The sequence below is a fragment of the Vigna radiata genome, unplaced genomic scaffold (genome assembly GCF_000741045.1).
Source record: "Vigna radiata var. radiata cultivar VC1973A unplaced genomic scaffold, Vradiata_ver6 scaffold_223, whole genome shotgun sequence".
Classification (NCBI taxonomy): domain Eukaryota; kingdom Viridiplantae; phylum Streptophyta; class Magnoliopsida; order Fabales; family Fabaceae; genus Vigna; species Vigna radiata.
Window position 1 is genome coordinate 251,287 of NW_014543246.1, and position 13,535 is coordinate 264,821.

Sequence of the window (13,535 nt, forward strand, 5' to 3'; positions counted from 1 at the left end):
ACTTGTTTAATATATCATAGATAAATAAATCTTTATAGAAAATGAATCTACATATTTCAAGAAATCTTTGTTCAAGAATTTTATTTATTTTTTGTTATTTACTACATATATAACTCTATAATCATCCACCAAAACATGTTTTAGTTCATTAAAATGTTTTTGACATCAAACTCGACTTTTGATAAAAAAAAAATTAAAATTGAAACATAAATATAAATAAACGAGAAATGATGTAATGAATCCCATTATTTTTTTATCCTTTATTCTCCAATATTAAAATAACCAAATATTATCTTCAGAATGTTTTTTTTTCCACATATAAAAAATAATTAAATCATAAAGATACTTTGTGTTAAGATTTACTACATTAAAAGAGATATTATATTAATTTTAGAAAAATCTATATAATTCAGAAAACAACATTATAATTTAAACATATTGTATTTATGTACGCTAAATCCGTGAATTAAATTCTACTTACTTTCATTTTTCAGTCTTAATATTCTATCCCAGTGTGTTTCAAAAAAGAAGAAAAAAAATCTTATCCTCGCACAACAAAACCTAACGACTAATCGAATCTTTGCCAATTTAAAAACGGACTCGTGTTTTTTCGTTGGAAGAGGGAAAAAACAGTCTGTGGAGAAAAAGCAAAGAAATTGAGGGATCGAGCTCAAGATTCGTGTTGGGAGTGAAGAAAGATGGAGTCCACAATCTCAATTTGCGACGCAGAGATCTCTCTTCAAACGCAAAAAATCAACGCTTTCACCGCTTCTTTTTCCGAATCCCTCCACTCTCTCCTACACACAGTGCAAGAAACCGCTCGCTGTCAAGGTCCTTCACTTCCTCCATTCAATTATCTCACACATTAGGGTTTCCACTCTAAACCTTCTTTACTTCAGTACCTTCGTCTTAGGGTTTCCGTTCTCACTCTCTCTCTCTCTGTTCTTTCTTCCCAGTTCAACTAGACGAGTCAAAAGCTAAACTGAGAGACACCGAGGATGATTTGGTCAAAGCACTTGCCGGTGACTCCAACATTTTCTATTCAATTTTAATTTCGCATTTCTGTTTCAATTTTCAGTTTAATTCCTTTCGACCTTCAAATAACTGCCTCTATTTTTATGTGCAGTCAAGACTCGCAAAGAGGCCAAGCGAATGGCTTTGGTGGATGCTATTGCTTCTACAAAGGCTAGAGTTCAAGAACTCGATGCAATTATTCAGGAGCAGCGTACCAAAAAACAAGCATATGCTGCAATTCTATCTCAACAATCTCTTGGTAATGCACCTCCGTCTCTACCTTATGCAACTTTCTTGCTGGGATCCTTATAATTATCTTTTCTTCTGGATGTTTATTTATACTGTATTGTTATTTATCTAATCATTGTGGAAAAGTTAACGTACTTAACATTCCCTTATTATATAATGTTGTGCAAGAACTAAACAGTTAACTTTGTTGGTTGTCTACTATAGTCATCGCGGTCAGACGTGCTTGTAGTTTGAGATCTTTTCAAGTCTACATGTTTATATTGTTTGCAGGGCTCATCTTTTGTGATGACGAAATTATATGTAAATATGAACACGATATGTCCCTGTGATTGCGTAGAATCATTGTGGCATTAACGTAGCCAAGTGCCGTCTTGCATTGGCATTCAAATTACATTTATTGAGGTTGTCACACCCAATTACTGACATTTTTTTTTAAATAGCTACTTCAACATGCAGTCTATCTTCTGTTTCCTTTTCTGGAAGCAAAAAACTTTTTAGGATAGGAATTATCATGCAATCTATTATATAATTTTTAATGTATTAAGTTTCAACTGTTGTAAAAGAAGTTCTATGATAGTTTGGTCATTTGTGCCCTCTTGCCTTTTGGAACTGTGTTTGTATCTTTGACCTTGTATGTATTTGCATTGTTCTGCTTACTATTGGATACCTGCATCGGGAGATATATTATAAATAATTCTAAGCTAATTTTTCCTCACCCCTCTTCTCTTTGCTACTATAAAAAGCTCTGACTGCATCTGAAGGGGAATTAAACGAAAGCGTTGAACAGAAAGATGAAACACAAGAGGTCATTTCCTGGTACAATACGGTCCTTGGTTTTCATGTAAAATGCGGACGTGGTAATTGGTTGGCATTAATTTTTTGTATAAGGATTGAATTTTCTTCTGCAAATTGATGCCCTAATTAGTTCTTCTGCTCTTCAGGGGTAAAATTCACATTCAAGAATATAAATATGAACAATCCAAATGAGGAGTACTTTTTTACTATCCTCCATGGAAAGGATACATATTCGTGTAAGCACAGTATCTGATTTTGTTTATGATCTTAAAAGTATATGGATATACTTCTGGAAGTCTGAATTTTGTCCTTCATCTTTCAGTATTAAGTTGTGAACCTTCCCTCGGTGAAACCAAAGAATTGATCCACGAATTAAACAACACAAATGATTTATTTAAATTTGTCAGAGTAATGAGGAAAAAGTTCCAAGAAGCAGTGGCACAAGGTACAACAATGGTTCTTTCATTCTTTTACACGAGTGCAGTCATGAGATTGGAGAGTTCTGTATGTTGCCAGATGAATTTAGCACTTAATTGCAAATTAAGTCTATTGGGCCTTTGTCCAGTCTGATTAATTTTTTAAAATTAAAACCATGATTACTGAAAACCAGGTGAACCAGCTTGCTAGTTATCTGCCAAACCAATAAGCCTTGGCCAATTCTGATAGTTTATCCATAGCCATTGTTGTAGACAATGCAACCAATGTTTGGAGAAAGGATTTTACTTGGATGTCGTGCATAGTCATTAGGAAGGATTGATCTATCTATATTTGTGATCATGTCCTTAGTTGGCATTTGTTTTAAGGTTTCATATTACACTTCCAGTAATCACATTCCTAAGAATATTGTAGCTAAGAATGTTTTCTTGGATTTTCTAAAAACATGTTTGGTTACAGTCTTAATATTCTGAGGAATACTTACTAGAGGTTCAAATGATTTAAATAAAAAAAATAAGTAAAAATTGAAGTTACCAGAATTCTAGAATATAACTTCGCATATTCTCAGGGTGCGTTTCACACCTCTCACTGTGAATAAAAAAAGTGCAAGAAAAAACACATGCAACTTTCATAGGAATCAACAGTCAAGGATAATTTTGAAAAACCCATGGAAAACATGAGAATATTATGTGCCTATGTTCACACTCAATGGAATGAGCTTATATTCTGTTATACTAAGACACTTTTAACCATTTGAACAACTTTTCTAGTTTTTTGAACATTGGTGAAAAAGCTGCTTATTATGAATGTTATTTTTTAAAATTACATAAAAACAGGGAGTTTGGTCGAGACAGCTGGTGAACATGAAGAGTCTGCTTTTAACTCTGCATCTGCTCCAGTTTTGTTAATGTCATCTGTTAGAAGTGACTTTCCGGGCAAGGAAAATGAGCATCAAGTTGAGCCTATAGAAGGTAATACAAAAGTCGGAAAAATACACGTTAATAGAAGGTTAAAAGCAGTTTTATCTCCTGGATCTGCATCATCTGTTCGCAAGTCTCCTCGTTTGAAGGTATGAGTTCTCAAATTCTGTATTTGTTGACTTAAAATTCCTGTCTCGCCATACAGCATTATCATTGAAGATCATTCTCTTCACAGAATACTCTTTCCTGTTGTAGTTACCATCAAAATGAATGGCTAAGAAGTCAGTCCTTTATATCTTTTCTTATCTATTCTTGGTGTCATCAATCAATCTTAGATTAGAGAAAGATGATAATGCTTACCTGACTCAGAATATCTAATTTTATCCTTGATATATGTGCTGTAGATGCTGAGAGTTTTATATTAGTAATTGAATTGTTATGTTTTGAATTAGCTTAATTGAGTGGAATTGACTTTGGCCCCATTAGTTTTTTAGATTGGAACTGAATTGGTTTTGCCTATAACTTGTAAGTTATAACAAGGACTGAAAGAGGAAATTCTTATGAACTTTGTTCTCTCTCTCACTCAAATTTCTGGTCAGATGGAAAAGTGTACGAGGAATGGTGATTTTTTCCCCTTCGTTATGTGGCTGGCTTTTTCCTTTTTTATCTGACACTGGTCCTCAATTACATCTTTAGGTTTAATTGTTCCACTTAATTGGATTCCCGTCTTTTGTAGGTCTTTTTTCTGGATCTGAAATATAACTATCATTCTTGGAATAATTGCTACGGCCTACTGTTTTATGTGCATTGGCCCTTCTTCAGTAGTATCCTACTGTTCCTTTTGTATTTTTCTTAATGGATGATGGTTTAGAACGATGGAGGGTTTTTATCTTTAATGTATTTTTGGGCCCTGCGGTGCATAGATTGGATGTCGGGGGGTTGCTGTAATATCTATTTTGACATCATTTAATTGAGAATAAATTGATATAATTCTTGTATATATCTATGTATGCATACAACAACAGCCAATAGCCGTCTCGTTTATATATGACAGGCTAGGAAAGAAAGTTGAGGGGAGGGCGCTGACCTCGTCATTTGTTGATACAGACTGAGGTCTCTGAAATTCTCTTGTAGGCATGACTCATGACTCAGGTTACCAAGTGCTAACAAATTGACACAATTCCAGACATTTCTGCAGTCTGGATATCTCAATCTGTACATATTAATCAGACGATCTTCACAAAACGGGTCAAACATTAAAACTATATTGGGAGACAGGAGTTTTGTTGTAGTTTAAAAGTTGTCGACATCTTGTAATATCCATTTTTCTTTAGATTGTTTAGCTTGTTGCTAAACTATGTAAGTGAAGCAATGTATTCGAATGGTTCTTATGATCTTTCGTTTGCCTCTAGTGTTGAAGAATTTCAATTTAACCATTTATTGTATTGAACTTTTGAGATTGATTCTAGGTAAGATTGTTTCGTGTCCGGGCTCGTCCGTATTAAAGTTTAGTAGAAATAATTATGAATTGTTGAACGAAATAACCATAAACCCGGGGCACAACTTGGGGAAACGTAACATTCAACTACAAAAGATCTGAACATTTCTTTCACTTTTTGCCTGGTTGAAGAAGAGACAAACAGCAACACGCCTTTTGTTCTCTTGGATTCCTACTTTTAATGTCGATAAAGTGTTATTGTTGGATTGGAATTCAAAGAGTGTTGCGGGTGGATTGTAGACCATTTCTTTGCGACGTAAATATGGTTTTAAAGGGAAGATTTTTGGTGAACCCTGGTCGTTTGATTCATTTGTCCGTGTTTTTATCTTTATGGCTAAGTAGATAAAACAAGGACAAAATCAATCAAACAAAGATTAGGTGTTGCACAAGATTAGAAACTGATTCAATTGAAAATAAAGAACATTATTCATGAAAAAGATTAAAAGGTATTGCACAAGAATATCTAAATCACTTTCAATGAATTTGAAAAAGATAATATATGACGAAAGAAAAAAAAAAGTTTAACAACACAATAGAATCTTAAAATTTCAAAGTTTTGAAATGTAATTGTTTAATGAGCGTGATATTTATATGTTTTTCCAAAACGTCAAGTGAAATTTATCGAAAAAAATCTATTTAATAATAAATAAATAAATTGTTTGTTGCACATGTGGAGAGGGAAGTTGAGTTCAAGACAAAAATGAAGCCCAAATTTTTGGAACAACAAAGAATGAGAGAGAGAATTTTAACTCATTTATTTAAGTAAATAAAATTTAAATCCTGACTTTATTTTAACAAGAAAAAATGAAGTTTGAATTTTGACTCCTGTAATTCATTTATGATTTAATTATTCTTCTTTTCAATTTTCATTGATATACTTTGTTTATTAATATTTTATTAACGCGCATCTCCGTTCGAATTTCTAGAAACTAAAGAAAAATTAGATTAAAATAAAGTCTTCAATAATGAAAAAAAAAATATTTCGTAAAATAGTTTGTGATTTTCATATCAAAAATTGTAATTTGAAATTTTAAATTAAATAAATGATATCTAGATAGTAAATACGTATAAAAAAGCTATTAACACTAAACTAAAGCATTTAACGAGCTACGTTGACTAATTTACAAATAACTTAAATCATCTGAAGTTCTACTCTTTACTCTCTCCTAAACATAGCACCTTTTAGGAATTCTTCAGCAATGCCACATTTTTTTTTGGTAGTTTCCCTAAAAATTGTGGCAATTTATTTGGTAAGTAATTTGTACAATATATGTGGTTTTGGGGTAGTTTTTAGAACTCTGTAATGGGTGCTACTTAACGTGAAAAGATAATTAATTACAAAAATATTTACACTGTGTGAAGTATAGAAAATGGGTTAGAAAGCGTTTCAATTTGTTGCTTGACGTAACCGTTTGTGAAGCAATGCATAGGTATCATTCCATAGCTTTATTGCTTCCGATTCCTCGTTTGCAAGACTTGAGCAGTTACTCTCGTTACAATCTGTAAAATATTTTCCACTCACTCCTTCCGTTTTTCGACTTAGCGCAACATAACACGTCGTTGATGCTCCCTACCAACGTCCATTCATGTACTTATTAATCAATCCTACTCATCATTAATTAAGCACTAAAATATATTTACAAACCTGTGATATCGATTTCAGTAACTTTGATGCAATGAAAAACAGGGAATCTGCATGGAAATTTTATTATTATTTAGTTGCTTTAACCTTATGAAAATGACTTAATACAACTTATTTAATTAATTACCCGTTATTAAGCCCTTATGCGCCCTGATAATTCCCGTCTTCACAATTCCTGGATGCACTGCGTTAATCGTTACCTTTGCATTATTCCTTTCCTATGATCACACCCAAAAATTAATTAGAAATCGATAAAACAACGGAATAAGTTATTTGTGATCATCTAACCTTCAGTTGTCTTGCCACTTCTTTCACATGCAGAATTGTTGCCAGTTTTGACTGAGCATATGCGCGTGTGCCATTATAACTGCAATCGTTATTTAAAATTAATTAAGATGATCAAAATTTTGCAGAGAAAGGGAGCAAATGGTATGGTGATTGTACTTTTTTCCGCAGAGCATGTCGTTGAAACAAAAGGTGGATCTTTTCACCCAGCTATGAATCACAGAAGAAACGTTTATTATTCTTCCTTCAATACCTGACTTCTTTGCCGTATCTATCATTTTCTCTACCAGCATTTTCGTTAACAAAAAATGTCCTGCAATTTCACAAATCATATAGAATTATTTTTTCATATCACTTTTACTTTCCTTTTTGCTTCTTTAAATGGAGAAGTACCTAAGTAATTTGTAGCAAATGTCATTTCGATTTTGTCTTCGGAGAATTCCAAGTTCTGAGAGTACATTCCTGCATTGTTTCTGTGAAATAAATATATTCCATTCCGACTTTTAGTTCTTATCTAATAAAATGAAGGAAGAAACAAGAAACATGAAAAAAGTAAAACTTACATGAGAATATTAAGAGGCAAATCTAAAGCTAAAAACTCGGAGCAAAATCTCTGTACAGAAGCAAAAGAGCTAAGATCGATCTCCAGCAGAATAACCTCAGCACCAGGACTCTCCTTTTGGATTTTCTCTCTCACTTCCCTCGCCTTTTTCAAGTCCCTCGCACCAATCACCACTCTCACTCCTCTTTTTGCCAACACTCTTGCTGTTTCAGCTCCGATTCCAGAAGTCGCACCTTCAATTCAAAATTCAACCGCACATTACAACTTCTTTAATATTAACCTTTGAAAACAACAACACATTTGCTTAGGTGTTAACTTGCTACACATTTAACATAATCCTAGGTAAAAAAAAGATCGATAGAGATGTCTGACACACAGACAAGACAAATGTAGATTAAGCAAGTACAAATGAAAATGCAAGTGACACTTTGACAGCTTATGGCTACATATATATTCAGAATTAAGTGATGGACAACACCATCGTTCTGATAAGATTCTTGAAAAACAGATTGGAAAGATCGGAAAGGTTAACCGTTTTTTATTCTTAACTATAAACTAGAAACGGTGACAGAAATATGAATGGAACTGGAACAGTGATACATATTATTGTTGTATGGTGAGTTACCAGTGATGAGAGCGGTTAGATTTGAAGGGAGCAAGGAAGAGAAATCTTGAGTGACTTGTTCAGCTGTTGAATTTGAGCCGAAACCACTTGGGCCAGCAATGCCTGCTAAGTATCGCAGTGTTGCCTTCATGGATTGCCCTGCTTTGGAATCTCACCCAAGGACAAAACACTCGTGTCTGCAACTAAAAGCCACATACCTTATATATAAGGTAACTCATACCTAGGTTGTTTGATCATTTCTTATTTTTAACATAGAAAATTATGGTATAACGTAAGACTATTATGTGTTTATTTTTAAGTACGCATTTAGACCGTGGACTTGGACCAAGCTAAAATGATCAGCAATTATTAATATATTAATGAAGTTGTTTACTGCAGCAGCTGAGCTCAGAGTTTTCTACAATGGTTAGTGAAACGTGGTTGAGTTAGTGCATCAGTTACCCAGTAATTTTGATTGAAAGTTGAGACCACCCATGTCGAATGGTCCATTTGAACCTACCGAAACTATTTGATTCCTTTGGACATTTCCCCCTTTACTTTTCCGGTTTTCATTTCTCATAATTACTGCTGTCCTTATTAAGTGGCTCGTGGACTTTGGTGTTTTTTTGCTAAAACTTTCGAGTAGGTAATAATGAATCATTAATTATGTTAAGATTATTTCTCAAGTAAAACCCAATTCTTACGTGCAAATGAATGATGTTTGGTACCTGTGCACAAGGATTTCTTATGGTAATCAATTTCTTAATATATGAATTGCCATCTTTCCGCAGTACTGATTAACAGTTAAAAGGGTTGGCAATTAATCCATGATTCTAATAATATATTTTGACATGTGATGTTGTATATGCAATAGAAAGGACAAAGAGTAGTACTAGACAACAAAATCCAGTCTGAATTGCTGAGCAAGATACGTGATCTGCTTTGCCTAACTTTCTTTTGAAAGTCCCTCTATGTTATTACAGAAATAGGTTTTATTTAGTTCAACAAAATCAAAAATATCACTGTCACATTCACATATTCCACTAAACTTCCTTTTTCTCACTCTTTTTCTTATTTTGGGTTACAACTATTATTTCCAAGTTTCAACCAAAAGATACTGTTGCTATATATCCAGTGTGCGGTGGGTGCGACATAAACATAGCTTGTTGCACCAAAAGTCACGTCCATCTGCACCGGCTAATTATATATTCTACTTCTTACGATACGTTAACGTCAAGAAATACGGACAAAAAAAAAGCTACAACACACTCATCTTTACCTTCAAATATCTATGTTAGGTTATCTCTTTCTTACTTTTTCAATGTAATAAAAAATCAATTTATGTTATATATCTTTTTATTTTTCCCAAATATCAAAAAACTGATTTATCATGGCTTAAGCAATAAAGATACGAGCTTATTGGTCTAATCATCAACTCATCTAAAACGTACAGTCCCTGTTATTAGCTTTGCATTTGTAATGATAATATTTGAAAGAAATAAAGAATATAAACAAAAAACTTATGTAATTAATTTATAATCTATTATGTTTTTTCTTAAACATCTTTTTGACTTTGTATTAATGATGGTTAGAAATAATTAAGTAACCGCATTAATTAAGACTTTATTTAAAAGTACTTTTCCTTTCTTGCTTTCTAACTCGAGTGCACAGCTTGCTAAATAAAGGTATTATTATTGTATAATCAATGTATTTAGCGTCACTAAATAAAGGTATTCTTTATGTATCTTTCGATTTTTTCAACCAAATCAATTTTATTTTATTTTTACCATGGCTCGAATATAATATAGAAAAAGTGAATCGTCGCAGTGACCGAAATGTTTTGGATCCGCCAAGGTATCTAATCGTTCGCCAACACAATGAATGATTCGTAGAAAAAATGGTACAACTTTTCAGGAAAAGGGAATGAATTTGTCGGTTTTTTAATACCTGAATCGACAATGAATAATAAACCATAGAAATGAAGTTGCAAAATTGATACACGTGAGTTTTCTTTCTTGAACGTTTTTTTAGAATGACCCCTAGAGATAAAAATTGAGCCCTAATTAAAATATTAATAATAGTTAAGTAGAAGAAGAGATTTTGTTAAAGAAGAGCATGGGAGTGACGTTTTTCTCTTTATGGATGGAAGGGTGTTAGAGAATGATGGGTGGTGTTGGAGGTTTGACGGGCTAAAAGAGCAACCTTTGAAGTGCATAAGGGTCCCATTCTGTTTCCCTATTTCCCAACATCATCTTATCCCTTGCCACGTCTCTTTCAACTACCACTCATTTTCACACGTCATTTTTGTTATAAATGATACGGTTAAATATGTTTTTAGTTCCTATGGTTTGGAATAATTTTGGTTTTAGTTCATTTTCAAACTAAGGTATAATTTAGTCCTTTAACTTTAGAAAATTTCGATTTTAGTCCTTTTTACTAATTTTTTTTAACTTTATTTGTTGTTTTAAACACGTTTCATTATAGCATTTAGATTGTTTACACTGTTTGACACATTTTTGCTTGAATGTTAATTGAGAAACACGTTTGAAACAACAAATAAAGTTAAAAAAAATTAGTAAAAACGACTAAAACCAGTTTCCTAAAGTTGAAGGACTAAATTGTATTTTAGTTTGAAAATAGACTAAAACCAAAATCGCTCCAAAGTATAGGGACTAGAAACATATTTAATCCTAAATGATATTATAATACATTTTTATATTTATTTTACACAAAATATAAAAATAAAAAAAATTATTTTGTAATTAAAAAAAATGAAAAAAAATACAAATAATTTTAAATAAATGTAAAAAATTTAGATGTATTAAAAATTCTTTTTTTTCTTCTTTCATTCCTTCGTTCCTTCGTGCCATGCGCAAGACATCTTCCAAATATCAATCATCACAAACACTTGTACTGTTCCAAAATACCTCCACAACTTCTTCTACCCTTTAGCTTCACCTAAGCATTAAATCCCCAGCTTATCAACTCAATACTATTTTTTATTCCATTAAATTTACCCTTCAACTTTTAATACTTCAAATATTATTTTACTTTCTTCTGTCGGCTATCATACTAACACACTCAAATTTCCTCTCTTTTTTCTTTGATGGAAAATTTTAAGTATTGAGTTTATAAGTCATTTTTTATAAGATTTTCAATTTCAAATCACAAATCACTTTGTTATTCTATTTTACATGTATTTGATTGTGATGTACGATTTAAAGAAAAAAAACAAAAGAAAAAAGTTGGATCCAAAATTTAAAAAATATATATTTTTAGACTATGTTAACAATACGAAGATGTATCCACACGTTAATTGTTAGTAGGAATGTAGTTATACTCCGACTAAAAGATTTTAAAAATTAAGAAAACTTGATTTGAAGATTGACAAAATCTCAATACAGAAAAAAAAATACATAAACATATTGTCTTATTTTAGGTTGAAAATGATACCAATTTTTTAGGTGGAGGCTAATGTTTCATTGTTCTTAAGTCTTTCTAATTTTTATTTATTTTTAAATATCTAATAATGATAATAGAGTCGAGTTTATTTTATTAAAGGGAAATATGATATAAAGTAAAGTGAAATTTCTAGAGTTTAAAATTACTTTTATAAAAAAAAATGTCTTCCATTTAAAAAAAGTGACAAAGAAAAGATTATTACTAAAATGTTCGTGTTTAAAAAAGAATGTTTAATATAAAAAAGACTTACATGTAAAAAGAAAGATAAGTAATTAAAAATTTATTATGAGATGAAAATCATACATTAACTAAAATCGAGTTGAAACATTACATATAAGTAAATGCCCAATAAAACTATCATTTTCAAGTTTTAGATTAAAGATAATGAATCTCCACCAATAAATTTCCTTAAAAATTAAACATATCCAACAGTGCTACAAAGTTTACCAATTTATAATCAAGAAAAGTTGGATGGTTATTTTAATTGAAAAAAATTTAAAGAAAAGTGATTTGACATCAAAATCACGCGTGTCCTTGAATTACGATTGTACAAATCCTACCATAGAAAATTTCCCAGATAAAAGCTAAATAATAATAAAATAAAATTTAATTAGCTCATCCAAATGAGACCCAAAAGTATCATTTTAGTCATATAAACTTCTTTATTAATTGTGTCTTAAACTTCAAGCTAATTAATTAACCTTAAAGACTCTAAGTCGTTAGTTCAAAAGGTGCTTCTTTCTATTATATATAATGACGCATCATAAATTCGCAAATCAAATTAAACGCTTCAATGTGTTGTCTAATTTGTCACTTTCTAATGTTTGTATTAAACTAAGTTTTGCCTCTTTTAATTAAACGCAATGAGCACTCTAATTACTTTCATCATTCATCAAATAATTACACCTGGCGATATTGTTAATCATTCCATACTACTCTATGTAATAAATTAGTTCGTCTTATCCACTACACACCACAAATTTATGTTGCTAAACTTATTGTTAATAGCATAACTAAAAAACAGAGACCGTACGCTTAGTTTAAAAACACTACTGAATAAAGTTTACTCAATATCATGTAAGTTTAATTTTAATAACATTTATAAATTAAAATCCTCGTAATCTATAATTAGAAGTGTAGTGACATATGATATTGAATGTATGTTTTTTTCAAATGAACGAAAGACAAACCTATTTTAATATATATGTATATATCCTTTTGTATAAATAGACTAAATTAGATCAAATTGATTGTCACACCACAATGAAACCGATCGATGATCACATTCAATAACTATTTAATTAAGCTAATTAGGTTAGTAATAAAATTTAAAAGACTTAAACCGTAATTAGACTGACTTTTGTAAAACCCTAAATAAAAAGGGCTATTGGGCCTTAAGTTGGGACAACCAGCCCATCAGCAAAGGACCCATATCCTTAGGAAGGGGTCTTCTGAAAATCAGAATCAGATTTCCCATTTCTACTCTTTGCTTTCTCTCTCTAGACATAGCTATTTTCTTTCTAAGAAATTTGCTCTGCCTTCTCTCTAAGAAAACCACTCACTGAATCGATAAAAAATTTTAACTAAAGGTGCTACAACGTTCCTTGCACCAAGATCTTCATCTTTAACCGAACAGTTTCTCTGTTCGTCCCGGTAAGTGTTTTTCCCCCTTCTCTTTCACTGTTCTAGAACCTAGGGTTTGGGGTTTTACTAATTTCATGCAGTTAGAACCCTCCCTTTTCTAATTTATATTATACTCTGGCTCTAAGAGCTGATTCCATCACCATTTTGGTGATTATAGGTCTGATTGATCTTGTCTCTGTGTTGGAGTACTGTCTTGAGGTCTTGTGAGTTGTTTTGTGTAACCAAAAGGTAAGGGGAGTTGATTATATAAATTCATTTATTTGTGTGATCTGATGGTATATATATTAAGTTCTAAAATATGTATGTTGTCGGGCCTGTATATTATGTTGTTGTGCTTAAATAAAAAAATTTATATGTGTGTGGCGTGTAACGTTTAATGATTAGGCAAATATATATGTAGTATATAATTTGGATCATTATGGATT

The 13,535-nt window shown here is 31.6% G+C and overlaps 2 protein-coding genes across 3 annotated transcripts; one reads left to right on the forward strand and one right to left on the reverse strand.

Moving 5' to 3' along the window:
* Positions 1 to 564: 564 nt before the first annotated feature.
* LOC106753278 (probable kinetochore protein SPC25) lies at positions 565 to 4,900 on the forward strand. Of its 2 annotated transcripts, none has more exons than XM_014635071.2 (8): positions 565 to 831; positions 957 to 1,022; positions 1,127 to 1,273; positions 2,007 to 2,120; positions 2,205 to 2,294; positions 2,381 to 2,503; positions 3,330 to 3,562; positions 4,150 to 4,335. In XM_014635071.2, exons 1-8 carry the CDS (start codon positions 699 to 701, stop codon positions 4,267 to 4,269), a joined length of 1,026 nt encoding a protein of 341 aa, XP_014490557.1. In that variant the 5' UTR covers positions 565 to 698; the 3' UTR covers positions 4,270 to 4,335. The 2 variants fall into 2 exon arrangements, with proteins under 2 accessions (XP_014490557.1, XP_014490558.1); XM_014635072.2 differs by lacking the exon at positions 4,150 to 4,335 and adding an exon at positions 4,468 to 4,900 and having other exon boundaries at positions 570 to 831.
* A 1,160-nt stretch (positions 4,901 to 6,060) lies between these two features.
* On the reverse strand, positions 6,061 to 8,209 carry LOC106753309 (short-chain dehydrogenase TIC 32, chloroplastic). Its single transcript, XM_014635105.2, has 8 exons — positions 8,026 to 8,209; positions 7,402 to 7,633; positions 7,232 to 7,311; positions 6,998 to 7,151; positions 6,842 to 6,920; positions 6,681 to 6,771; positions 6,557 to 6,603; positions 6,061 to 6,481 (listed from the first exon to the last, which is right to left on the reverse strand). The coding sequence occupies exons 1-8, from the start codon at positions 8,153 to 8,155 to the stop codon at positions 6,299 to 6,301; spliced, it is 996 nt and encodes a 331-aa protein (XP_014490591.1). The 5' UTR covers positions 8,156 to 8,209; the 3' UTR covers positions 6,061 to 6,298.
* Between the last annotated feature and the right edge of the window lie 5,326 nt (positions 8,210 to 13,535).